The 27,758-nt window shown below is 39.7% G+C and overlaps 2 protein-coding genes across 3 annotated transcripts in view; one reads left to right on the top strand and one right to left on the bottom strand.

Moving 5' to 3' along the window:
- FAM168B (family with sequence similarity 168 member B) overlaps positions 1-25,949 on the top strand; it is a 67,198-nt gene extending 41,249 nt beyond the window's left edge. The window contains exons 1-7 of one of the 2 annotated variants that reach the window (XM_068692921.1): positions 1,538-1,731; positions 7,668-7,748; positions 11,293-11,376; positions 16,378-16,520; positions 17,552-17,729; positions 19,009-19,138; positions 20,718-25,949. In XM_068692921.1, coding sequence (XP_068549022.1) covers positions 7,679-7,748; positions 11,293-11,376; positions 16,378-16,520; positions 17,552-17,729; positions 19,009-19,121 — 588 coding nt within the window. In that variant the 5' untranslated portion in view covers positions 1,538-1,731; positions 7,668-7,678 and the 3' untranslated portion in view covers positions 19,122-19,138; positions 20,718-25,949. Of the gene's footprint in view, positions 1-1,537; positions 1,732-7,667; positions 7,749-11,292; positions 11,377-16,377; positions 16,521-17,551; positions 17,730-19,008; positions 19,139-20,717 lie in introns of those variants that run through there. The other variant, XM_068692922.1, reaches the window with a different exon arrangement.
- The window catches only part of PLEKHB2 (pleckstrin homology domain containing B2), a 367,257-nt gene that overhangs the window by 29,446 nt on the left and 310,053 nt on the right, over positions 1-27,758 (bottom strand). The gene's annotated exons all lie outside the window — the stretch shown is intronic.

The raw sequence follows: 27,758 nt of genomic DNA, 5'->3' as shown, positions 1-27,758 counted from the left end.
CCAGCTATTCGTACACAAAGGTGGAAAACAGTTACCCAGGTGCAATTGGCACATTAGTGCAATAGCTTCTGGATGCCACTGGGTGGTGGCTATCCAAGACAGTTATCTGCAAGGCAAGTCCATAGGTTTTGTAGGTGCACAGATTTCCAGAGCAGTTCAAACAATTCAAGACAAGACAGGTGGTAGCAGAGAAAATTCTGAGCAGTGCAGAATAATGGGGGAGTTGCAAGATTATGATTAAAAAAAAAAAAAGGAATATTCCACAAAACATGAGAATTAATTTTGGAGCAGCTATTCTCTCTGTACAGATGGCATCTCTCCCTGTACTGTCATTATCATCACTTTCTTATAATTAAAAATCGAGGCATCTCCAACAGATGTATTGCAGTGTCTAACATTATGTATGCTGAAGCATTTTTTATTATTATTGTGGTTGCAGTAGTTATGACCTCTTGTTCCCCACATAGGTCTCTCCTAATACCTGTACAAATCACAATCAAAGAAGTATTGCACTGCAGTGCTAGAGACCATAGCACCAAGTCACCATTATTCTCCCTCTTGTTGAGATATTAATGGTGGAGTTCTGTTTGTGATGTAGTTGTCAATATAACGCCTCTCTGTGCATTGTAGTATTCCTCTGCAGCTGACCAGCACGACCGATGTAAGCCAGCTTGCATTTCTGGAAAGTGTATTACAGTAAGTGGGAGGCATCTGAGCATAATTAGAAAAGTGCAAACTGTCCTCCCTGTCATAAAAGCCAGCAAGCTGCGAATCAATTTGCAGCTCTGCTGTGGAGAACACTGTCAGTTGTACATTTTGCTACGGAAACCATGAGGGATGAGAGAAACGTCAGAAATGTGAAGTCTTAAAAAATTTAAATAGAGAATAGTAATTTATTTTGTTTTTATTATTTTTTTTCCATTTTTTTTTTTTTTATATATTTTTTCTTCTCAAACACATTTATACGTTTGTATTTTAGTGGTTGACAGGAGTGTAACTAACGTATGAGACTAATAATTGCACAAATGGGACAATGATTAGCTTGTATGTTGGCAATGTGCAAGAGTTCACACTGCTGCTTTGCCATGTTTCTGTTTCAGCTGGACTATTTCCCACTTTACACTTTGGGACAAGTTAAAACTTATAGGCATCCTTTAACGCTATTTAGCAATGGACAGTAACACCCCTCAGCTTTTTATTAACGCACAGTGGGATGGCAGAAAAGGGCGTTAATTATCCTGCACATCCCTGATCAGGGGAAATGTTAGTGACACGAATTCAGCAGCTCTCTGCTGTTCACACCAGGTACACGTTGGTGTGGGCTGCGCACAGCCCGGTCCCCGCTGCCCGCCCCGCTCCCCTCACGGAGCGGAGCCAAATGGCGGCGGGGCGGGAGGAGGAGGAGGAGGTCACGTGCCGGGGGCAGCACCCGCACGAGGGGGGGACCCTTCCGCGCACGTGACGGCCGCTTCCGCCCCCGGGGCCCGCTGCGTGCCCTCCCCCGCGCGGAAGTGACGTCGCGGCAGGCTCGCTGCGCAGTTGCTCGGTGCGGCCGGGCGCGGAGGAGCCGGAGCCGCCCGGCGGCCGCTGCACCCCCACAGCTCCCCCCCCCACCCCCCCCCACCCCCAAATTTCCTCCCCTCCCGGCCCCGCCCCGCCCCGCCCGCAGCCGCGCCCCGCCCCGCAGCCCGCCCGAGCCGGCCGGGGCCCAGCTCGCAGCGCCGCAGCCCGGTGAGTGCCAGCGCCGGGACCGCCACCCGCCCCGCGGCCTACCCCGGCGGCGCCATCGCGGGTGCGGGGAGGGCCCCGCGTCCCGTCAGCCTTGGGAGGGGGGAGGGGAAGGGGACGCCGGGCGCTAAATACCCGCACGGGCCTGCAGCGAGCGGCGCCGCGCGGCTCTCGGCCTCAGCAGGGCTGGGTGAGGCCGGCCCCGAGCGCTCGGTTATCCCCTGAGTGCCGCCGCCGGGGCTTTCTGGCTGCGCTTGACGCGATTTCGTTCCGGGAGGTTGGGATTGTCAGCGCCCTGCTCGTGTGGTGCGCGGCTCCCGGCGCGGAGTTTTTGTGGTAGTAATTCCCGGGTCAGAAAGTAGGAGGAGTGAAGGGGCCTTGTGAGATTCCGTCGCTCTGTGGAACTTGTGACAGCTTCGTCTCCTTTCCAAAATGTTCCAAAAGGAACACGGAATAAACCGACGCTAAACAAAAATGCGTTGTGGGATGATAACTTGCCAAGAATCAGCGCTTGCAGATTTAACCAAAACACCATAAATGTGGTTCTTTGTGTGTTGCGTTTCCACGCTTTCAGTTTGAGGTTTATTTACTTCTCATCATCGATGAACTTACCCTAATCTTGGCAATACACAGACTGCTAAGTTCTCACCCTCACTGAATTGACAGTTCAGCTGCATTATTCTGCATCTTTCAAACAAAAATATTTGAATACACGGTTGCAAAGTTGTGCTGGAGATGCAAGGATTGGAGCTGGCAACTGTCACTCTCTTGTACAGTAACAATAACAGAAATTGCAGCCTTCAAGAAGTGCTAGGCCATTTGTTTGTTTTTTTCCTCTGTCAGCATGGTGTTATTGTTTTTTCTCCAAGTAAAAAGCTTTTGGTAATGTTGGGATTTTTTTTGAAAACTAGAACAATGCCACTAGCGTACAAATGAGGTTGGTTCACCTGCAGAATCTTGAGTTTTATGTCTATTTTTTTGTTGTTTTTTTGGTTTTATTAAGAAATGATTTTTGGAGCTAACTATGTTATGTCATGAATATGTATTCATACGGCCTCTGCTCTTGCTGATACTGGGCACAACTAGTGCTGTTGTTAGTGTACGGTTATTCCAATTCTATTATTCAGTATTTAAAAGTGAGAATTAAATATTAAAAAAAAAAAATCCCAAACTACTTGTAGGATAGACTTAGAGATGAGAATGCTATTGATCAGAAAGGATTGAAGTCTTAATTTATTCCTTTTTAGTCTTGAAAAAAGTGTAGTTACAGAGGGATGATTGCAGGTGTGTCATTCTTACTCCCCCATGGAAAGAAGATCTCGTAGCTGGAGCAGGGGAGGAATGCTTGCAAACAATCTTCCCAGCTTTGTCTTTTCCTTCACCTGTGAACTTGTGCAGAGGTGTCAACTGTAGGACCTAAGCCTGGAAAAGGAAAACCTTAGTCTGTACTGCCACTGTCTCATCCTGCTCGTTCACTGTCACTGAACTGGTGCTTAGTTAGCCCTTTGCAGATGTCTGAGCTTTCTCAGATTGGTAGGAAGAGAATGCAGCAGATATCCCACTCTGCTTGGCCTGCTGCAGCCTTGCCTCAAGCATCCTGTGCAGTTTTGGGTGCCACAGGGTAAGGACGCGAAACTGCTAGAGAGCATCCAAAGGAAGCCTCCAAAGCAGGGGAAGGGCCTAGAGGGGAAGACGTATGAGGAGCAGCAGAGGCCCCTTGGTTTGTTCAGAGCAGGCCGAGGGGAGGCCTGCATTCTCAGATGCAGGGTTGGGGTTTTGGGTGGTCCTGTGTGCAGGCAGGAGTTGGACTAGGTGGTCCTGGTGGGCCCCTTCCAACTCAGGGTATTTGCTGATTCTGTGACTTCAGTGGCTGAAGTCTTGACAGACATTAATGCAACTGAGTCAGTTATCATTGTCAGCTCTTTGAAGAGCAGGACTGTGCTGAACTATTTTCTTTGTTATTTAGCAGCAGCAGAAGTGACATTTTTAGATTAAAACTGGACTTTTAGGAATTGCATTTTGCTTCTTTAAGCTTTGACTAGAAATCAAATGGGTAAAATTGAAGATTGCTACGATGGTATTTCACTTTTTGCCTAATAAGGAATTGTATATACATGGAAATTGGGTCCTTTGTACAGTTTCATAGCAAACAGCATTCAAAAAGTATGCAAGGATGGACAGATGTTAAATACTGAAATGTCTTAATGTGAGTCCGGTTAACTTCTGAGAATGAAAACATGAATGGATGCACAGTAGTTAGGCTAGTTACTTGAGAGATTCTTATTGAACGGTTGTGATGGAATTATGACAAAATGAGCAGAAAATGCCTACCAGCAGATCTTGTTTCAACAGTTTTTCTGCACGACTTTAAAAATAAATAGCAAGAAAATGTCTGTTAGAAAAAAACGTGCAGTTTGTTTTATTGTAGTTGATTGGTCTGTGTTGTGTTTTTTTTTTTCCATGCATTTTTATAAACTAATTTTAAAAAGCAAAAATTCATAGAAATGTACTCACTGTGAGTGTAACAGGAAAGCTGATATGGAAAAGCATCTCCAGTTTGGAGCGCTAGAGGCAGTCAGCCTTTGTGCTCCACTTCCTGAAACATGGATTTAAAAGGAGGGTGATCGTCCTGGAACCTGTCCCAAGATGAGATTTAGCAGGGTTGGTCAAACCTGAGTTTGTTTTTGGCAAGAATGGAAGGTGAAGCATTTGTACTTCCCAAACATGCTTTCCAAGTCTTTAGTCAGAGCATCTTTAATAAACGTGAGGGCCTTCACTTCGGCTGAAAGAGTTAGGTGACTGGATAATTTATAGAGAGTTGACTCCGTGCAATTTATATACAGACGATGCACTGCAGACACTTCTTTACATAGGCATTAACATGAGAATGCTTTGGAGGGGATGCCAACAAAAAAGTTGGAAACCACACTGCTTTGGGTTCACTTTATCCTAGTTTCCCTAGCGTTTGATGTGGACTTGAAGCATTACGGAAGAGTGGACTGTGAGGTTCCGTATTTCCATGTCACAGATGTTCTTCCAAGTGAAATTACGGTACGGTTGGGATGTTCCCAACCTCTGGGTAATACTCTGTAATTATACCTACCCATGTTGGGCCCTTCAGAGAAGACCTGAAAATAATTATTTTTAATTGCAATTGGATCTGAAGTTTTGTCTGCATTATAGAAACCTGTGAGTACTTTTTGTACATGGCTGGGTGTCTACTTGTATTTCAGTGCTGAACAATGATGAGGAAAAGCAATAGTGGTAAAATTCACATACACATGTACAGCTGCGTGAGATGCATGCCCATGGCATGTCTGTGCTGATGGGTGAGGGAGCAGTTGTAAGCTCAAGGTATGGATGCATTTGAAGTAGAAGTTGAGTGTTTTTTTTTCCATCAAAAATTTGCTGGATCCTAATGCCATGTTTGGTGTTTTTTTTTTTTTTTTTTTTTTTTTCATCTTTCTTAGCTGGAATTCCTTTTTTCTTAATCATCACTTCCTAGTCTGATGAGTCGCCTGACCATTTCCATTCACTGTCTTCAAATCTGAAGCTCTGAATGGCTTTAAGTTGTCCCCAAGAATGCATGTCCTTGTGTTCTCTGCAGTCATTGACTGCTGATACATCTAGTAGTTGGTTTATTTTTGTGTTTCATTATATTACCCAAATATCTACAGAAGGCTTTTGCTTTTTTTTTTTTTTTTTTTTTTTTTTTTTCCTCCAGTCCTTTGTATTTCTCGCTTTCTCTTGTCATTCAGAATGGTAGCAGACTCACAGGATCATCTCTTCTAATTGCTGAGGACTGCAGGGAGATATTTGTAGGGATATGGGTTTGCCAGAGAGTGCTATTTAGTTTTAAGTGGAAGGCATTATCCACTTCCCTTAAGATGTATCCCCCAATTTGGAGATGTTGGGACTGGATTGAAGGTTGAACCTCCCATGTGAGTTCAGAGGCAAAAGTCTGACAAATTCAACACAGAAAGAGGAACAAAGATGCAAATGAGAGGCAGATACAGGGAGAGCAAGGGAACAGACTGGAAAATTTAGAGTAAATGAGAGTCCTTATCTAGAAAGGATGACATGCAAAAGAAAGCGGGCTGGGTGGGAGTGAGGGGAGAGAGCAATCTTGCTACAGTGATATATTATACCAGTACAATATGCCTGTTAGTGAAGCTACAGCAGATTTAATACTTTTGTGTGCTTCAGTGGAAAATAATGCTTTACACTTGAAGACTGCTTTGCTCTAGAGCATTTCCAAAGGGATTTGTGTCAAACTGCATTTTCATGTTGGTCCAGTGATCAAAATGCACTGTCCAGGGGAACTCTCTTGGTATTAAGTGATGTAAACAGCAGGTTGTTCAGTTTTTAACTCATTTTTAATGTATTGTATCATTTTGATACAATACTATCAATGCAGTAATTTGGTGTGAAGCTGGAAAAATGAAAGCAATTCTGTTCCAGTTACTTAGTGTTGCCAACAGGCAGTCTGAGAAACAGTTGTAATTCTCTTAACGTGGAGGTGGAGTTTTTTGTGAAACTCGGTAAGAAATGTCCCATAGGCATTTACTTTCTGATTTCCTGATTTTGCACATTTTTTTCCTTTGTCTATTAGGTACTGCTAAAACTCTTGCCATAGAGCTGATTTTAGTGCTACTCATTTTGGAAAGCAAGCTCCTTGTGCTTATGCAGCCACTTAATGTGGCTTTATCAGGGCAGCCACGGTGATAGACGTAACACAGACTCCTGCTACAGCATGGTCTGTAACTAAACAGGTGAAAGTGTAATTCTGAAGTTTATTTTGCTTCATAAACTTTATTTACAAAATTGTTAAGCAGCACAATTCATAGCATGCAGCTCTGCAAGTGAGACTGTGCAGCTCAAAGTCCGGTGTCAGTGTGGGCTCCTGTCTTGGCATCAGAGGATGCTTGGAGTGAAAAACCGGCACTTACAGGGAGAGAAATTGTAAATCTGTAAACACTTGCAGAAAATCAGAGGATTGAAGATAATTGTGTTAAAATACGTGTTTTGTTGGTAAAATTTTAGAACAGTAGTTGCAAACAGTACTCTAATAGAGGCACGTGATGGGCATCCTTGTGAGCTCTCATGCAGTAATTTATTTTCCTAGAAGTACACAGCCTTACTAGAAAATCTTAAGAAGCATCTTAAGCATCGTTTTACTTTCCTTGGCTTTTACATACAAGGTCTGTTTTAAAACTGGGTTTAGTTTTATGCCTGAGATGCTGATGACAGGTGCCTTTTCGGTGTGTGAACACCCAATTCAGCAATGGCTTGATGCACGTTTGTTATGTGCTCTGAAGATCTTTGCAAGTAAACAAAGTAAATAAATTTGAGAGAGGTAGCTGTCAAGTTACAGAAGGTCTTGTTGCACTTCTCTAATACCTAGGCTGCTGACAGTGGATGAATTTAGTGCTGGTAAAGGATTGGAGTCCCTGGCTTGGAGTGCCAGTAGTAATAGACACCAGTATTTGTATCCCTTGGCTAGATGCCTCAGGAAGGGAAATACGAGGAAACCAACATCAAGAGATGGTAGCTGGCTCATGGACAATAGACGACTGACAGAGAAGTCCAGGAGAGTTTGAGCTCCTACAGTGTGTTATGGACTTATGCGCCACAGGGGAGCTTTAAGGGAGATGGAAATACTTTGAAAGCATCCTCTGCAACAGGGAATGTTTAATTCGAGAGATTGTCTAGCTGAGTGAGAGTTCCTGATGCTTTGAAACTTAATTCTGCAATGATTGTCTTGCTTGTAGCTACAGTTTTAATGCTGATATAAGCAGTGCAATTGCTGCTTTTTCTTCTGTTTCTTCCTCCCAATATGCTTTCCTCTATTTCCAAGTACATTTTGGGTGCTGAGATTTCAAACTTTCCCTGTACTTAAGTAAATGTCTTTTTTTTCTTTTTTTTTTTTCCTTGTACAGCTACTGAAATCATGAATCCTGTGTATAGCCCTGGTTCTTCTGGGGTTCCCTATGCAAATGCCAAAGGAATTGGTTATCCAGGTAACTCACTTCTTTTTTTTTTTATTTTATTTTAAATAAACTTGTTGTATTGTTCTCTGTAATCAAGAAATAGTCACTTATGAGTGGGCTTGTATGGTAATCTGTTATGTTTGAGAGTTTTCGTTTTAATTTAAAAAGTGAGATTTCAAGAGTCATCTAAGTTCTATTTCTAATTTATTATCTCTTGCAAAGTAACTTATTTTAGGAGCTCAAATAACTATGCACTGGAAGAAGAGGAATCGATATATTTCTGCTTCTGGTTGGCTTACACTGTTAACCTTTTTCTCCTGTAATTCTTGTTTATGCAATCTGCTTGATGACTGCCCGAAGCACAACATCAAACTTCACACCAAGAAAATGGCTTTAAAAACAGAGACCAAGAAAAAGTGCTTTGAAAATGGAGAAATAAATGTATTTGATTTTTCTTTTTGCTTCTCAGTCAGTTTCAGGTTTCTCACTGTGGTGTGTGTGTGTGTGTGTGTGTGTGTACTGTGGTGTGTGTGTGTGTCTGTGTGTGTGTGTGTGTGTGTGTCCATCCGTCTGTTCCTGCCCTCCTTCCCCCAGTCTCCTAATGATTGGTTTCTGATGTCCCTGTAATTCAGAAGTTTGATAATTAGATGTGGACAGGCAAAACTTTCCAAGAAGGCTGAGGAGAAGGGCTGTGTACCTCGGTGAGGCATTTCAAATGCTGTGCTTCTTGACTGACAGAGTCTTTATTTCTAATGTGTGTGGGGTAAGTGAATTATTCCTTTCTGAGAGGTGCTAGGTGCAGATTTTATGTATTGTAACGAAATAAATCTTCATTACTTTTACAAGAGGATTGTCCTGTGATTTAGTTGATGTCTCTGGAACTAGGAGTCATTCTGCACTTTTAATGTTAATAATCTTTGTACTGTATTTTCCTTCTGCTATTTACAGTTTTAAAATTTGTGTTTCCGCTTAGGTAGTAGTGTCCTGGTGTTCTTCTTTTCCTTTTTCTTTTTCTTTCTTTTTTTTTTTTTCCATTCTAGATATGAGCATATAAAGGAATTTTCTTTACTGTTGACTTGATCTCAGAAAGCCCTTTTAATTTTTTGTATTTTTTTATTTATTGGTTTTCAGGTACTTCTATTTTCTCTTCAAGTTAGTGTAGCTTCCTTGATTTTTTTTTTCCCTACAGTATTGATAAGGAGAAAAAAACCTGCAACATTTTTAAGTCTATTGAGTCACTGAAATGGTGCAGTAATCAATTGTTGAGCTGATGCTGTGTAACTATATGTCTTGCAGGATGGTCACCTTCTCTGTAACTTATCTTTAATCAGCTACATGGGCTAGAGTACTTTTATAGTAAGGCAAGCACCACTGGTTTATTGATTAATGTCAGTTACAGTAAACTTATCTCTATATTCATAATTGATCTTTCGAGGATTTCTTTACCATTATAAAAATTATTACAAATTATAGAAATGCTACTTTCTTTTTTTTTTTTAATCTATTCATTTTCTAAATGCAGATTTACGTTAACCAGGGTTTCATTTGTACTTGTAACCATTTACGTGTTGCTTTGAAGTTGTCATTTAGTCTGATCTAAGTAGTATTTCATTTTACTTAGGAAAATCTACTGTTGCAGATTTGTAAATGGCAGTTTAAATAACATTACAACTTCTTATTTGGTGCAGATACTCATAATTGTGTTTTTGTATGTCTATTTGCCAGTCTTTGCATGGTTGTAAACTGTCATAACTAAAAAACACGGAATGTAAGTCAAGTCATTATAAAAGTGCCTTAAATGCTATGCTTCAAGCTGTTGGCTCAAAATTCTTACCTGCAGAATTCAGTCAGTTTACAGAAAGTTGATTCTTAAATTCAGCTTCGTCAAGTAGTTCTACCCTGTTACACTGATATAGTTTACTGAACTGTCCGGCTCATGCTTAATAGCTATGGGATAAACACAAAACATTATGTAAAATGGATAGTAATTTGCATTTTAGTGTGTTTTTTTTGTTTTTTTTTTAATTGTCACATGGCTACGTCTCCTTTTCTTGCCTCTTCAGATGTAGAAACTACAGATTTTCTATTCAGGATGATTGAATGTACATGGGTTGCATGGTAATAGAAAGTTATGAGCATATTGCTAGGAGGGATGTATTATTTAAAGGCACTGTGTTTGTAAAGCTCTTGCATATTTAATGGCTGTTTATATTGTACTATACCTATCTGAGGTTGTTGGATGAATTTACAGTAGCAAGGAATCAATATCCAAATGTTCTCATGGGGATGAAAGTTCTTTCTAGATGTTAAAACTGCTGCCTGACATAGTTTACGTAGTTTTGACATAGTTTACATAGTTTTGGCATAGTTGCACTTTATGTAAATTATGTGTTTATTGAGCAGCTCAGAGTGCTCTGATTTGTGTAGCTAAGCCTGTGAAGAAAGGATGGAGAACCAAAAACTTGGACGACAAATGGTGTTGCAGATGTGACATCAGTTTAGTATGAAAACCTTTTACTAGGAGGTTGTAAATTTGAAAACTTCCAAGCTAGGTATACTCTGAAAAGTTGTTATGACCTGGGTGTGTTATTAGGCTTAAAATCCAAGACAGAAATGCTTTTCTTAGGCAGTCAGTATGGGTAAGACTAATTGTATGTGACAATTTTTGTGATGTGTTTGCAGAGTGTTTTACAGAGCTGAGTTAGGATATGTAGATTTATAGTCCCAAGTTAAGAAGTTAGTTTGTTTGTTTGTTTGTTTTTAGGAGTAATTGATAAAGTCTCTGGGATTTATGGGAAAATAGAAATCATTCAAATCCAAGTAGCATTTTAGACCTATCAGCTTTAAGCCTGAGGGTGATGAGGTGAATAGTCACTGCTTTTTATCTGTAGATGTTGAAAACTTTGTGTTGATATTAAGTATAGACCAGTATATCATCTTAGTTTAGCCATAATGGTTCTTGAATTCTGGTGTAGAAATGTTTACCTACCATTTATGCCATTGCCCCAGTGAATCACTTACTGTTACTGTTGAGTGTCATAATACAGGGCTTAAACTGGTGTGCTTAATACCTTAGTGTAGTAACAAATCTGTATGAAATATAACAAGTGTTTTGAATTGCTTAAGGTTGCTTTGTACTTTCTACTTGTGATCTCTCTAACCTGGAAAGTCAGAGTTGCTCTGACTTTGAGCGATTTCATTATTTCTGTGAAAAAGAGATTTTCACCAGATGTATCTCTTCATCGGATCATAAAACTTTGAGAGTTTTGGATAGTTGCACGAAACTTTGCTGTCTGACTAATATAAGCGTTTTTTGGACAACGTCAAGGTATGCTGAAACAGTGATGTAAGGGAGAATGGCACTTGTGACCCCTTGGCTGCCCCCTTCAGCTAGCATTCATCTTCAGGTGGCCTGGGAGAAGAGCCTGGTATTCTAGTTGAGAAGTGTGACTGAAGGCCATCTGCTTGCTCATCTTAATTAAAGGATGTACAGGAAGAATAAAGTTGTAGGTACACTTGGCAGTCAGTCAATAATAAAAAAAAATAAATAACTTCAACATGTTCTTTTTTCTAGCTGGCTTCCCAATGGGCTATGCAGCGGCTGCTCCTGCCTATTCCCCTAATATGTATCCTGGAGCGAATCCTACCTTCCAGACAGGTATGTGTAATGGGTATGTTTAAAAAATAACCTGAAGTTTAGAAGTTATTAGAATCAAGAATAAGGAAATGCTGTTGGTGCTAACAATAACACAGTGAGATAAGTTTTACAGTACTTTAAATGTGACTCATAAGGAATCACCTGAGAAATTAAAATGAGTATAATCTTGTTTTAAGACGTGTCATACTGCTTTCACCTTCAGAGAAGGGAAAAGCTGAGTTCTTAGTTGTTGTTTCTGTATTTCAGGTTGATACTTACAAAATACATTGCGTTTTCCTTCACTGTTTCCTTCTGGACTCTGTGTGCTTTGCATCCTACTGCTTCTTTCCAGATTCTTGTCTGTTAAATGTTCTGTTTGTTTGTTTTGTTGTTGATTTCCAAAAACAGTTCTTTTTTTTTTTTTTTAATCATATTTCTTTCCACGTTCAGCTTACTGTCTTTCTGATCGTAGAGTTGTGTTGCAGAAACTGATAGCCTGGAAGATCCTGGCTGCTGGTTAAAAACCCTTTTGTCTGTAGTGGATATTGGGGAATGATTTAGGTAACTACTCTTGCATGCTTGTTAGTTAAGAGAAAGGGAACGTTACGAGCCTAGGAGAAGGGAGATGGAAGAATGACAGGACTCATCTAAGTTGTTTTCATGTAGTTCTGTTGTCACTAATAGAAGATGATTTTGATGTGCTAATGCTTGAAACAAAATGGAACTGGGTGCTGTTTAATCTGTACTTAAACCAGAGGCGCGTATTTGATAGAACGGTATTCTCTATGGCATTATTGCATACTAAGGAAATCCTTACATTGCTTTGTTAACAAAGATTTGGACCATCTTCAAGAACTTTCACTTGCGTGTGTTATGCTAATTTTTCAGAGATAGTGCGTGCACATATCCAGGTTTGTCCCTGAATGCCTTTGCATAACTTATGCAAGGATAGGAAAGGATGCTACTTAACATTGTGAATTTTATGTTGTGGAAGTGTGCTAGCAGTACTGAAATTCAGTGTTTGAAATGTGTGGCATTTCATTAACTACCAGGAGACTCCAGTAAGTCCTGAATCTTAATCTCGCTCTCAACTGTACCTTTGAGTCCCGGATACCTTGTGGTGAAGGAAAACATGATTGTTGTACACCACAAAGGAAAACAGAATCTATTTATTTACAGTCAGACTCTGTATGACAAGGAGGACTGATGTTAGTCTTTAGAAACTTATCTCTTTGCAGGCTGTAAGTTGCTGTTTTGATTTCTTACAAGGGTGGGGCAGCAATTACTGAGGGCAAGAGAGAGTAAGTAATCTGAAAGGTCTGTCTGCAGAGCCTTCTTATTTTTATTGGTACAATCTGTGTGTCTGTTCATTTTTTTTTTTTGCGTAGAGGCAAGGCAAGTGCAGAACTGGTTTCGTCTTGTCTTCAATCACAAATGTAAGGGAGGAAAGCAGATAGGTGTTGTAAGCTCAAGTAATTCAAAAAAAATCTGCCCTTTGGATATGGTATTGCCTGTGTGCAAGTATCAGATCTGGAGGTGCTTGATTGCATGTGCACTGGATTGCTTAATTTTTCAGGAGTGGAGTTCAGGGGAGAGCAGTTCCCATTGGGGACATACCTGTTAGCATGGGAATCAAAACCTTGTGTGGGATTTTATTACCAGTCTGTATGATTTCCATTTCACAGCTGAGATTAATTTAGTGATGTGTTCGTGCCTCCTGTGCTCCGTTGTATACATCATCATGGTTCCTATAGCTATGCTGATGATAAGCTGTGATTTTTGATCATAAGTGGAGGCAGTTACAGTCTTATTACTGGTTGCAGTTTGCAAATCCTCTTGCAGTTTTTGCTTTTGAATGGAGCTGGCAGCCCATGGCTTGGACAGGCACACTCTGTGCTGGGTTAAAAACAGGCTGGGTGGCTGGGCCCAGAGAGTGGTGGTGAACAGAGTGAAATCCAGCTGGTGACTGTCACCAGTGGTGTTCCCCAGGGGTCAGTGTCGGGGCCCAGCCTCTTTAATGTCTTTATTGATGGCTTGGGTGAGGGAATTGAGAGCACCCTCAGTAAGTTTGCAGATGACACTGCAGCGCTACAGGCTTGGGACAGAGTGGCAGGAAAGCTGTGCAGAGGGAAGGGATCTGGGGGTGCTGATGGATGCTCGCCTGAACACAAGCCAGCAGTGTGCCCAGGTGGCCAAGAAGGCCAACGGCATCCTGGCTGTGGCAGGAGCAGTGCAGCCAGCAAGGCCGGGGAGGTGATCGTCCCCCTGGGCTCCGCTCTGGTGAGGCTGCACCTCAGGTACTGGGTTCAGCTCTGGGCCCCTCGCTACCAGAAGGACATCGAGGCCCTGCAGCGTGTCCAGAGCAGGGCTGCGAAGCTGGGGAAGGGCCTGGGACACAAGTGCTGTGAGGAGCGGCTGAGGGAGCTGGGGGGGTTTGGTCTAGAGAAGGGGAGGCTCAGGGGAGACCTCATTGCTCTCTGCAACTGCCTGAAAGGAAGGTGTGGGGAGCTGGGGGTCGGCCTCTTCTCCCAGGTAACCAGTGATAGGACCAGGGAATGGCCTCAAGTTGTGCCAGGGGAGGTTCAGGGTGGAGATGAGGAGACATTTCTGCTCAGAAAGAGCAGCCAGGCACTGGGACGGGTTGCCCAGGGAGGTGGTGGAGTCACCGTCCCTGGGGGTGTTCAAGGAGAGGTTGGACGTGGTGCTTGGGGACAGGGTTCAGTGGTGACATTGGTGGTAGGGGGGTGGTTGGGCCAGATGATCTTGGAGGGCTCTTCCAACCCTGATAATTCTACAATTCTGTAAGGGGAGGAAGAAATTACAGCTACTTCTTGAATCACTGATTCTGAATCTTCCTGGGGGGGATTGTTGATCTGTTAGAAACAATTCTTTTGTAAGACTAGTTTGCAATGACTAGTGTTAGAATAGATCTTGTGCTATGTACCAGAGGAAGATTAAGAAATTTTTCACTTGTATGGAAAAGGAATAAAGATGTGCAAAGAGTTAATAATAATAGAATTTTTATTGTTGTTGTTGAATAGAAAATTAGCTTTTATTTCAGAACTAAGAATAGTTTTAATTCTTAGCTACTCTTTAAACGATAAACTGAAGTTCAAAATGTGGAGAACTAATTAAGGTAGAAAACAGCTTTCAGTTCTTTGTCCTAACAGCTGGGATTTGTTTCTTAATTTTGCTTACGTAACTTCTTGTTTGCAGAATCAAGGCTCTTGTAGTTTCACAACATGCAATAACATTTGAGTGTGCCATGAAAGCGTACTTTTTTTTTTTTTTTTTTTTTACAGGTGTCTGTCTTAAATTTCTGCGTATTTGTATAACCATGTGTTTTACTTTTAAGATCTCTGGTCCCTGAAAGGGAGAAAAAAATGAAGTGGGAAGGCGGAATACTCTTGTACCACTTTGCAAGAATAGTGAAAGTTAAAACTGCCTGTACAGGTGTTTTGGAGGGTTTTTAGAATGAGAGTGGCTTGCCTTTAGATGTAGCTGTAGTTCAGTAGTGATGCTTTGTGTCCAGTATTTTGACTTCTGCAAGAAGAATGAAGGTCACCTGTGATCGTGCTGTCTGCGCAGCCTCTTTTTTTCACGACGCAAATACCAGAGTTGTGTGTATGCTATGTGGCTTCTGATCTGTTCTCTGTATTGAAGCCAGCACATTCCAGACACAGTTTTTAAAGCTGATCTACTCTCTGTTCTGGTAGTCTCATTTTTTTCTGTAATTAGCAAGTGGTATTTCTTCTTTGTGTTGTCCTAGTACTGGTTAGTACAATTCCAAGTAAACAGAAATCTTTTCTGTGCATGTTGCATTTTCTGGCGGGGTGGGCCTGCATGAGACCTGAGATCTTGCGATCCTGATTCTGATCTTTTCAGCATAGCACAGGCACTTTCTTGGAATAGGCCAGGGCTCTTGTTTACTATCCTAAATGTCATTACTGCTGACTGCTGCTGCTAGCATATTTGTATTCCTGCTCTGGCTGTTAAATCATGGTGTAATCTTGGGATAGTAATGTGCAGCACATTGTGACAGCAGCAGTCCTTTTCACAGCTATCCTCCATCCTGCATCAGGCCCTGCCACTGTTATCTGGAGACAGTGCCTCTGGTGAGGGCTGAAGGAGTTACAGAAAACCCACCTGCTTTTAGGTAGGGTATGAGCCAGCAGTTACTACTTATCCCTGTGAAAACTGAGCAGTTCTAGATGTGTACAACACAGACTGACTCTGGGGCTCTTCTAATAGGAGTGAAAAAATCCTTCTGATGGCATCTGTCATCTCGTAATGTATAAAATTAATTTTAAGTGATTATTAAGGGTATGTCTCTATCCAAAATACACCAAAAGTAGATTTAAAGATACTCGAGTACCTTTGAAGTCTAATTTGCAGCTGCAGTGAATTAGTGTTTATATTGTAATGGTATGGTCTTTCATACTTATCTTAGTCAGTTCAGAAAATATCAGAAAGCAAATACGGGTTAAGGTTAGTTGAAGTGGATGTTAAAGATTGTGTGCCAGTTCTGTTTTCAGAGAGAAGAGCCATCTTGGGCTCTTTACAAGATTCCGGTATTTTATATTGTTATTCTGGTGCTGTTTCATGTTCTGCGGAAGGTAAATGCATGTTAGCCACCCTTTATCATCTGCCACTACAATTTGGGGTGTGTTGAGAACCTGTCTGAATGCTGTCTGATACGCTGAATCCAAGGGTTTAACAGTGATGCTACTGCTGAAATCCAAATCCACATTTTTATCCAATATCCAGTGACTTGAAAAGCAAGTTGGTGCAAAAATACAGTAGCTCTGCATTCTTAGTTGAAACAGTTGAGTGTTACAAACAGACTGCTACTAGTAGTGTATAGAAGATATAACTTGTGTGTGGGTATTGAGGCTAGGCTACTGAATACTCACGTGAAGGTTAAGGAGTTCAGAAAGTAAGAAAATTGTTACCCTCGACTTCACAAGCAGTGTACTGACATTTGTTTTTCATATTCTTAATGCAGATTTACCTTTGTTTCAGGTTATACACCAGGCACCCCATATAAAGTATCTTGTTCACCTACCAGCGGTGCAGTCCCGCCATATTCTTCGTCACCGAATCCCTATCAGACTGCTGTGTACCCAGTTCGAAGTGCCTATCCACAGCAGAATCCATATGCACAGGTAAATGAACAAAACCTAAAAAAAAAAAAAACAAACCTGTTTTATGTCTGGATAGTGTTTTGTTTACATTGTACTGCCTGGTTGAACTGTGACCTTTACTTTGCATTTTATTCCTTCATGATTGGAGAGAATTTTCAGTTGACAACAGTGAGGATTTTTAATGCAGTAATTTAGTGTTCCGTCTTAAGTGATGGTTACACCACCTTTATGTTCCTTCTTATGTGACAGTTGCTCTGTGCTCTCTGATGAAATGTTAAATCCTTGAAGACAGACTGGATTGAGTAGTTTTAAAAATGAGTGCTGGAAGTTGAAACTACCGCATCATGACTTCATTTTGTCAAAAATTGTCATAAGTTTACATTTATCTTTTTTTTTTAGGAAGACTCTTGTTACAATTCAAGGAGTTAACAAATTTGTTTAAAAACTACTGAAAATTGTTGGGACTGTTTCAACAGTCAAAGTGTTGAACTACTAGAAATGGTAGAATAATGACACTTCAACAAAATGCTATTAGGAGAAAAGTAGGTGCTTTCTTCTATAGAGGAAATTTGGCTTGGCACATGCACAATAGTTGGAAGGGATTAACGAGCATCTAACAGGGTTTATCCAGTCTGCTTAGTGTATTTGGATTTGTTAAAAACCTTTGGGTTTTAATTGAAAAAAGTTGAATAAAAAGTTGTGAAAGAATGAGAAGTTCTGTTACGGATTAATTTATGAAAAGATGTGAAACAAAGAGAATGAATGAAGAATGAGACCTTACTGCAGAAGGTGTGGTCAGGATTGAAGAGCTTTGGTGATATCTGCTATTAAATGTTACAGTAATGCCTTAAAACAAGGGACTAAATGTTAACAAGTTTGCAAGTGTAACAGAATTGGAATAACTGAAATGAGTATTCTAGCTTCTACTCTGTAAATCTATTGCATTTTTTTTGACTAAAGCTTTTGTGTTTTGATACTTTCATGAAAGAAGGTAACACTTGTTTTCCTCACCAGATACACAATAATTGCTCAATTTATTTTTTTCTCAACAGCAAGGCACTTACTACACACAGCCTTTATATGCAGCACCACCCCACGTAATTCACCACACCACAGTTGTGCAGCCTAATGGCATGCCAGCAACTATGTATCCTGCTCCTATTCCGCCACCAAGAGGAAATGGTGTGACTATGGGGATGGTGGCTGGGACTACTATGGCAATGTCAGCAGGTACGTGGACTTAAAACCCTAGTGTTTTCTTGATGAAGCTCTCCTTCAGTTGAGGCAGAACGTTGCTGCATTACAAAAATGTGATGCTAGAGACATGCTACACAGAACAATCAAATTGCTGTGATTAGAAGGGACTTCTGTAGGTCATCCGGGCCAGTGTCTTCAAACTGGGTCCTGCTTGATCAGGTTGCTTACTTGTCCAGTGATATTTTGACCACCTCTTAAGGATGGAGATATTACTATTATTTCTGATACTAGTATTATGGTAAAAGGGTTGTTCTTTATATATGTATGTAATTTCATATCTTCTTACATCTTTTGCTTGTCTTGATGTGTAGAGTCTGATTTCTTTTTACCTAGTAGAAGACAGCAACCTCTAAAGGCTGAGCAAAACTATGTTCTCAGCCTACCCTTACTTTGCTGATCTTTGTATGTTGAAATATAACATTGTGTTTGCACTACATACAGGTCCTCTGTCATAGGCAGTGGTTAGGGATGTCTACTGCCTAATGGCACATTCTTCTAGCTCTAGCACTTTGGAGAAGATGTTTTTTAACCAACATCTAGACTCTTATGTGCTTGTTCACTGAGGGGGTGTTGTTACTCAGTGCTTTTCAACTCACTAAGAAGTGTCCACATTCACTCAAATGACATGAAGTTCAGTCATTTAAAAAATGGGCACCATGAGTTTGTTTTCAGATTCTGGCCTTATCAAACTTATTTAATTTGAGGAATCTCAAATCAAGGGAAGCAGTGTGTCACAAACTGAATTAACTTCAGAATTTATTCAGTTTTGCGTGTGGGCAGGCTTATGCCAGGTGTTTGTTACTCTTTGTACAAGCACTACAGAGTAAGGCTGTTAAGATCCTGGCATCTCAGACTGTTTCTGAACTCCCTTAGTCTGTAAAAACCTGTTTCTGTAGTAATGTAAACGACGACTAATTTACTCTAATTTTTCAGTCAAATTATCTCTACTATCAAGTATTCTTTTGGCATGTAAAGCCTGCTGTGGGAAAAAGTTTTAAAGTGAACAATATGCTTATGTTGCAGGGTTTCTGCTAGAGCTGTTTTGGAGTAATGAGTATCTTTACATTGGATTAAATATCAAAATGATTGTTGTGCTTAAATATTTGAAGGAAGATTAGGGCTGGAGTGCAAAATGATGCTGATAATTTTAAATCAGAAGATGAGCAAGCTATATTTTTTAATTAACTCTGCTTGTATTTTTTTTTCCTATACTTTGTGCTTACTAAAAAAAAAAATGTTCTCTTCATCCTAGGTACTTTGTTGACAACTCATTCCCCAACTCCAGTAGCCCCTCATCCAGTTACTATGCCCACATACCGGGCTCCAGGCACACCAACCTATAGTTATGTGCCCCCACAGTGGTGATCATCCTGGCAGTCAGTGTAAGTTACTGATTTTGACTGAAAGCAATTAATCCTTATTATTTTGATTTACTAATAAGTACCAGCACTGCAGTTCTTTTGGGGAGATTTTTCAGAAGGTAAGCAATCTGGGGTACTTGTACACTATTTTAATAGAGTTAGAATGCACAAATTTTTGCTTATGTAGTACTGTTTTCTGCAAAAGAGAGAAAGCTAGTGGGACTTCTTCAGTGGTCTGTATCTTAGGAAACTACCTAGATTTTCATGCTGCGTGGAATACAAAATGATGAGCCTCAAGTTTGCCTTACTGAATGCATTTAGGCCCATGTATTTTAATATTTTTGGGTCTTTGGTAATTGCCAAATTCAGCAGTACTGTCATCCCTGAACAGAGCAATATGTGTGACTTGGTCATTTATTAGGGATTGGCTAAATATTTAAGGCAAGATAAATGTTTTGCCTTGCTGTGAAGGTGAGTCTTTCCCACAGACTGCTGAAACAAATAGGTAATCTTGAGTTAACTTCATATACTCACCCTGTTTGCATTACGCTTCAGCTCACGCTTCTTGCAGTCACCACGGAAAGAGTAGTTCTGGTATAGACCATAAGTTAGACCATGGGTTTTGAGTGAAGGAAGCTAATTTTGAAATCTGTTATAAGGTGGGATTTGGGGAATGTAATGTGTGTCAAACTGACAGCAAGCTTAATGTTTTGGGGTTCCTCATATTTGCTCCTGTTTCTTTGAGACAACAGCTTCATTTGAAATCAGGTACTTGTCAGACCAACTTGAACTTTTCACTCGTAATCAGTTTAGTTTAAGGTTTGTTTTTTTTAGTTTTATGGCCATGCTGCCATCCAGTGGGACCTCGAGAAGTTGGAGAATTGGGTGGGGAGACGTGTAATGATATATAATGAGGGCAAGTGTAGAGTCCTCCATTTGGGCAAGAACAACCCCAGACAGCAGTATAAGTTGGGGACTGCCGTGCTGGAGAGCAGCAAAAGGGAAAGGGACCTGGGGGTCCTGGTGAGCAGCTGGATGTGTTCCTGTGTGATGTGATCCAGGTGTTCCTGCTCCGGCAGGGGATTGGACTAGATGATCTGTCATGGTCCCTTCTAATTCCTAACGCTGATTCTGTGAAGTGACTGCCCTTTGAGTTAGTAGTGGAATGTCTGTGTTTCACTTTGCTGTGATGCTATATAGAAGTATGCAGATCTGAAATGTTTCACACAAAAGCTCGTTTAATCCAAGATTGTCTTATTACATGAGTATAAAAAGTAAGAGTTTGTCTAAATTAATGACTGCTGGTAATTTAATTGGACATTAAACAACGTCTTAATATTACACATTCTACTTAGACAAAACTATTAAGGACAATAGAAAGCTGGAATGAAAGATGATGGGAGAAAATAAATGTAATGGCTTCTTAAATTAGAAGCCTATAGATTCTAGTGGATAATGACTGGGGTAGCACTAATGTAATACTTAATTTTGTGTTGTGTGCTTATGGTGACTGTGGTGCATGCAATACTAGAATGTTTTGCCACACTCAAATTGTATTTCACATAATTGAGCATCTTTCCTGCTTTTTTTCTTAATGTAGGGTTGAAGATGGGAGATATGCAATCAAGAAATTGAGGTTTAAAAGTTGGTGCTGAAGCCCTCATGCCTCCAACCAGGACTTTTCTTCTGAATGCTTTCAACACTTGGCTAAACACTACTAATTCCTGATCACTGAAGATTTTCCAGTGCTGCATATCTTACATCTTGGAACTCCAGCAGTTAGTCTTAAAGCAAATCCTGTTTTGTGGACTGTCTTGCAATTTTTTAGCTAATTATAATGATAAAAAGGGAGTATAAATTTATTCTGATCCATATCTAGTCAAATGCATGTTAAAACACAAAAACAAAGCTTGCTCAATCTACCTGCAGTGACTGATGCAAAAACCATCATATGCAAATCCAAAGGAACCGAGAAGTATTTTACAACTTGTATCACTAATGCACTGTTGTAATGTATGCAGGGTCTTAAAAGGTAGAATCATGAAAGTGAGTTTCTTTGTAGACCACCATAAGATACATTAGATAGTGCTTCAACCTTTTTGGGGTTGATGGAATTGCCAGTTTAAAAGGGGCACTTTTTTTTAGTGATATATTCTTTTCAAATTCAACTACGAAATTGGAGTGACTAGAATAAAAGCTGGAAAAGCTGTAGAAATCCCACACACAATTAGTTTACTTCATACCTTTTCACTTTCATTATATGAATTCAGTGTTATACAAATGTTCTTAAGGATCAGAATGAAATGATAAAGGTAATGCTGTGTGTGCCAGTAAATAAAGCAAACTTCCTTGAGGCAAAACTTGCTATTGGGAATAGTAGGAGGTGACATCACCTGCATAACAAATTGCATGTCCTGGGGAGATACATATCCAGTACTATCTTTCATATGATGCAAGATGTGTTAAAGTGAGACTGCCACACAGGCTGATAGAAAAACACTTTCTTCTAGTTCTCAGTTCAGGAAATCTGTGTTGTTTTTCCTAAACAATGTTGTAGTCAGTTAAAAACTTATGTGCAGTTGACCCAGCTTGCTTTCCTGAAATTTAAGAAATGCTAGATCTTTTTACTACAAACAGGAGGAGTTCAGCTGCATGCTGTCCCGAGGAAAGCTTGTGTGCCTGAGTATGTTAAAGGGGAACAAATCATTTTAACACAACTTCCTTGTTAGCTACTTGCAGTATGGACTGTAGATATGCTGTAATAGGGCTACCAGAATATAGAGGTTTCAGATAATTCATTTTTTTTCCTGAAAATATTTGTTATTGAAGTAGGAGCCATTCAGTGGTTACAGCATTTTGATGTATTTTCTTAGTGTTTTTTTTTTTTTTTTTTTTTTACTTCCTAAATTGCACTTGGAAGCATGTAAAATAAGACTGACTGCAGATTAGCAATTTCATTGCAATGAGTCATTTCTGATATTCTTTCTTGCAATTTCAATTTTTTTAAAAAGTACCTCAAAAAATGCTGTGGTGATAAAGGGCTAGCCTTAGAACCCATTTGTATTCCAAAATTCTTATGGGGAAGATTTTAAATTTTTTAATTTGAATGTTGCACATAAAATTAAGGTTTTTCTTAAACCTGCTTATGATTCCGGAAAGATGAGATTTTGTTTTGGAGACATTCTGCCTGCAATAAATTATGCAGTAAATGGTTATAAAATGTTATTCCCTACTAAGCGTTTACACAGAGGTGTATCAGGCTGTATCGTTCCTGTAGGTTAATTTCCATTCAGAAATGATTTTTTTTTTTTTTTATAAGTTCTGTATCTAGTTATTTTTTTTCTGGGGTGTTCTGCTCCTCTACAGACTTGGCGGGTACATCAGGGTAACATCAGTGCTGATTTAATGCTTCCATTCCAGTACTTTGCCCTGGTGGGATGCTTGTGAACCAGATAATCCGTTGGTGGGTAGAGCCTTCAGTAACTTTATTTTTTACAGTAAGCACTCTCCATTATTTTTTAAAAGTTTTTTTCCTTTTGTTTTATAAAATTTAGGATTATTTTGCAAGAATGACTGCCAGTGGACAGCCCCCTTATTTCTAATGCCTTTAACATAAATGATGTTGTTGAAATAAGTACTTTAAACCTTACTCATGAGCACTTAGAGCAGCTTAGGGACTTCCATATGTTTTTATATGGAGCAGAAAATTACCCCCAGACAACCCATTTGAATCTGTACTGCTTTGGTCAAGTCTGTTTAACAATTCCATTTGTGTTGTAGGTTTGCAGCTTTGATTAGTCAGGTGTGCCAGAGAGTACAGTGAACATTAACACAGGCCATTTGTTCAGTTTAGCTAGTAGAGTGTGACATTTTTGTTGTCTTAGCATGATTTTAACAAAGTTGAGGTGTGAACCAGTGCTATGTTGGGGAGAAGCTATAAAGAACAAGCTCAAAGCTTTGCTGTCTCCTGTCTCATCACCCTATAAATTAAAGCTTTGAAAATCCTAGGAGAGAACTTTTCATGAATGCTGCATTAGATAAATAGCTAAGGAATTAATATAACATCCTGTATATTTGCTCTAACTTCAGATTCCTAAATGTCATCTTGGAAGTGGTCTCTGTATAATATTCCATAACATTTGGGCAGTCTCACTTACTTGAGCACTTTTTTTTCTAAGTTGCATTACGGGATTCATCCACAAGGGGGAAACTTTGCCTTTTTTTAAAAAAAGGTACCACACCTTCCAGTTTTGATCAGTTACAGTCTGCTGGGAGGGTGGAGCATGTCTCCAGTAGTTTGATATGGGAATTAACCAAAAGCACAGTGTGGGGGGCTGGGCGGGGGGAATGGGAGGGGAATATGTGTATATATAACTATCTTAATGGTATTTTGTTGCAAATAGTAGAAAGCATGGATATAAAACTGCGGCGGGGGAAACTGTACAACGTTAAATAGGCGTTTACACAGTGAGGGTCTTATGAAACATTCTCTCCTGCTTTTTATATAACATTCCCTATTTAGAATTCCTTTATTAATAAATACGCAGTATGTGTTTGCACTAGAGCTCCTTGGAAAATGAAAAGAGCTAGTGCAGTAGAGACATTTCAGATCAAGCTTCTCTTTAAAAAACAACAAAAAAAACTTTTATGGCAGCTTTATATGATTAAAAAAGTACTACTTTAAACCTGGAACTGAAGATAACTTGCAGCAATAACAGAGAGAAGTCCAAGATAGTGTTTTGTTTTGTTGTTTTTTTAATTCAAATTTCAGGTGTTGAATTTAGATAAAGTATTTTTTAAAGACTGAGGTATTCCCTATGTCAGTAATAACTGATGAAAATGTCTTTTAAATGTAGCAGCAGCAAAATAAAAATGGCTAGTAATTGGCACCTACAACTTGTAGCCCTAGTCGGTGGTGTGGTGGTTATTAACTGAACGATAAGAAGGAGAACAGAGAGCTTACTACTAGATCTTGCCTATGCTTGTTGTAACCATCTCCTGTTTGAAGTTTCTAGGAGACGTACAGGAATGCTGTTGATGAAAGCTTCTTTTTGAGTGTACTATGCAAGTAAAATGCTTAGATGCAGTGATAGCTGGAAAAAAAAAAAAAAACACCTTTATTGTAGTTGAAGTCCTTCCTCATATCACTTCATCCACTGGAGGAAAAAAAAAAAAAACAAAACAAACAAAAGAAACTGTAAGTACCACAATGTCTTAGTGTTGTCTGAGGATATTTCATGGTACAGAGTTGTATACCAGGGTACTCAGTGTTGACTACTCTTCATGGAGTGTTCAGGCTTCACTTCTACTTGGGTAGTAGCTTCTTAAGGTATCTGAGCAAGAAATGGTCAGAGTTAGCTTGGAATCACTCCCCAGTGCTTAAGCACAGTATTATACACCATTCATTTGGGTTTAGAACATATTTTTGCTTGAATAGGTAAGCACAGCAATCCGATACCACCACTTAACTCTAGGCTTAGAGTCATACCAGAGAATAGTGAATACCATGTATGTGAAACTCCCGTGTTTGGAACATGAAAAATAGTAATGCTTCAGCTAGAACTCGGGGGGAAAGAGGGCAGATGGATGCTGTAGTTGTGAAATTGTAATTTGCAGTTGCCCAGGATGTGGTTTGTGCTGTAGTTGGTAGGAAATAGGCATGATCCATGTCCGGTCTTCTCCAGCAGGTGTCACTGGCTGACCTTAGCAGTTGCAGAGGATCAAAAGCAATCGATTAATCCTCATGTTGAAATGTTTGTGAACACTTGTTCAAAAGACATAAAGATTTAAGCTCATTAAGGTTGTTTCTCCTATAAAGTGTTAGCTTTCTAATACTATATCAACTCTAAGCTTCTTGCAGAAACCCTAAGATTTGATGAGGTAAATGCTAATTAAAAGGAACAACTGCAGCAAAGTTAGAATTGTTTTGTGTATCAAGTCTCACAAAGGATAAAGATCTTTCAGAAGTAGTGAGGACTCTTTCAGCAGTCTGTGTGCACCTCTGTTTAGGGGGCATGTTGAGAGAAAGTAAGGTGTGTTTTGCAGAGGGAAGAGAGGGAAGAGGAACAGCGTTTATCTGGGGAAGAGGAAACCTTTTCTTTTGTATGTTGAATACAACACTTAAACATCTAATTCCAGAGGTCGTAAGGGTCCATTTGTGATTTAAAAAATAAAATCTAAACAATCTATGGGCTCTGAAGTTTCAACATCAAGAAAGTAAACATGACTTTTCGAAACTGTTGTGACTTTTGGGCACTTAGCAGGCAAACTGGGAAAGCTTTTTTAGCTGGCTGCTGTACAGACTTGTTATAAGTAGAATGGATTTGTTAGTGTTGTGTTCTTTTGTTTTGTTTTGTTTTTGGTTTTGTTTTTTTAAATTGTAATGCTATTATTGGCTGCCCTCATGTCTAAGACTTGGAAAAGTGAGTGCATGCAATGGAAGTACAAGAGGCCCCAGTAATAGTTCTCCATGTTTGTTATGAAATAGACACAGGTTTCCTTTTTATGACTTTTTTTAAAACTGTCTTACGAACAGTTGTATTGGTACTTTTTTTTTTTTTTTTTTTTTTTTTTTAAGTTTAGGTCAATGTTGTCTTCCAACATAAGTTTTAAGGCATCACTCACTCCTGCATTGAACTATTGCATCAACACAAAGAGTGGAGATTCCATTCTGAGCCAGTTCAATTGTGAAAATTCATACTTTTTTTTTATTTTTATGCAATTCAATGAGTAGATGAGCTCAGATTTAAATTCTTAAAAGCACGTTTATTGTAACAAGAATTGTTATGTATTAATACTTCAGTTTTCAATAAAGATTGACTTGTGTTGCTTATTGTGGGGTCTTGATTTTTGTTTTTTTTACTGCCTTTGACATGATCCATTTAGAAAAGATTCTGTTGCTGGTTAGCAGTATGTTATGTCGAAGCTCTCTTTAATGAAATCTGGTGATTGATCAAAGTAGAGTAAAATATGGAAGTAAGGTGTTTTCTCAGATTTCTTGATGACTAACAAAACAGAGTAGTGAGAAGAAAATGGAACAGATGTAAAATTTCACAATGTTTAGCATTTGCTTCATACTCAGTCGCTGTTGTCTCAGAGATGACAAATCTTTAGCAGCAAGTTGTTCTAAGTCATTATTTCGAGTAGCCCCAGAAGCAAAAGAATGAGTAGGTGTAAGCTGTGGGTAATCATCCTTTCTTTAGAGGATGGGTTAATTGAAACAACGCTATGTTAAAGTAGAAGTGTCAATCTTTGGGGAGGGGGGGAGATGGAAGCTATAATGTTTGAACTAACCAGCTATTTTTATTTATTATAGGTCTCCAAAAATAACATACCTAGTAACATTGCTGTGAAAAGCAACGCATGTGGAAGAGGAAGGAATCATGTTAATAACTGCATCAAACTGCTGAGAAAGTGTTCAGATTTTTTTGAGATTATTTCTACAGGTGATTTTTGCAAGTAGTCAAGTAGTTCAGCATCTAAAATTGTGGCTGAGCATAAATTTGAGTTTGTTTTACCTCAAGTTACTTGCAGGTCAGTTATCCTGTGATCACTTTTTTGCACAAAGATGGTTTTTCAGGTCATTGGAGCTGCTGCTGGCATCAGGGAGGATATAAACAGGGGAATACTCTTCAACAGTGGTGATCATCCTGGGTTAGAAGGGCCCTGGGATAGCTGTTCTTATGGTGGTCAGTGGTGGAGAACTACTTCATACTGTATCTAATGCTCATAAGGACATGATACCGAACTTTGCAGTTGGGGTGGGTTGGACGGGAAGGTGTTCTCCATGGCCTTTTTGTTGTGATTCAAATGTGTCTGTGGAACTGTCAAAATGGTAGGTCAGTCCTGGTTGTCTTTTTTTCCCCTACCAGTTTCCTTTCATAATGACATTCTGATGCGTATTGCTCTCCTCCTTACTTGCTTGTTAAATATTCACTATGAAGATACATTACTGACAAGGACTGCCCTTGTTGCAGAGGCAATTTTAAACATACTATAACAGCCAAAGCCCCTACCAGAAAAAGCAACTGCTCAGATCGTCAGAAATAAAGGTAGGAGTTCTGAACTTCAAGTTTTCCTGTAACTTTTCTGTCCTTATAATTAATCCTTATAACTAAGGACAGAAGGAAATTTGGCTTTTTATGCTATTACATTTTAAATTCCATGACTCACTGGAGCCGCATACTGATCAGTGCTGGTGTACAGGACAGCGGTTTTGCATTACATACATACGATGTCTGTCTTGTGCAGGAAGAGTTAGTTGCTCTGTGGATTTTATTTTAGAACCCAGTTAGGCTGTTAACTATCCATCCTAGAATAGAATATAAGGGGTTCCGTGTGATGACAAGGGGGGGAAGAAATGTACGACAATAAGAGGTCTTTGGTAGCTACAGGAAGCAATTTTGTCGGTGTCACGGACAGATCGCATGCCTGTGTTGTGGAGACTGCTGATCCCCACATGGATGAGTAAGCCACAGACGGAGATATAGCTGGACTTAAAGATATTCCAAGTGCTAGCCTGACAGGGAAAATACCTGGCACCAAGCAGCCTAATGGTGAGCTTAAATTAATACAGTTAAATCTTCATTTTGGGGGTGAAACACTATTTTGTAGTGCTTCACAATAGCTTGTTGTTTGTTTT

Source organism: Anas acuta, chromosome 9, assembly GCF_963932015.1.
Source record: "Anas acuta chromosome 9, bAnaAcu1.1, whole genome shotgun sequence".
Lineage (NCBI taxonomy): Eukaryota > Metazoa > Chordata > Aves > Anseriformes > Anatidae > Anas > Anas acuta.
Note: the sequence above shows the minus strand (reverse complement) of the source record. Positions and strands in the feature narration are given on the sequence as shown.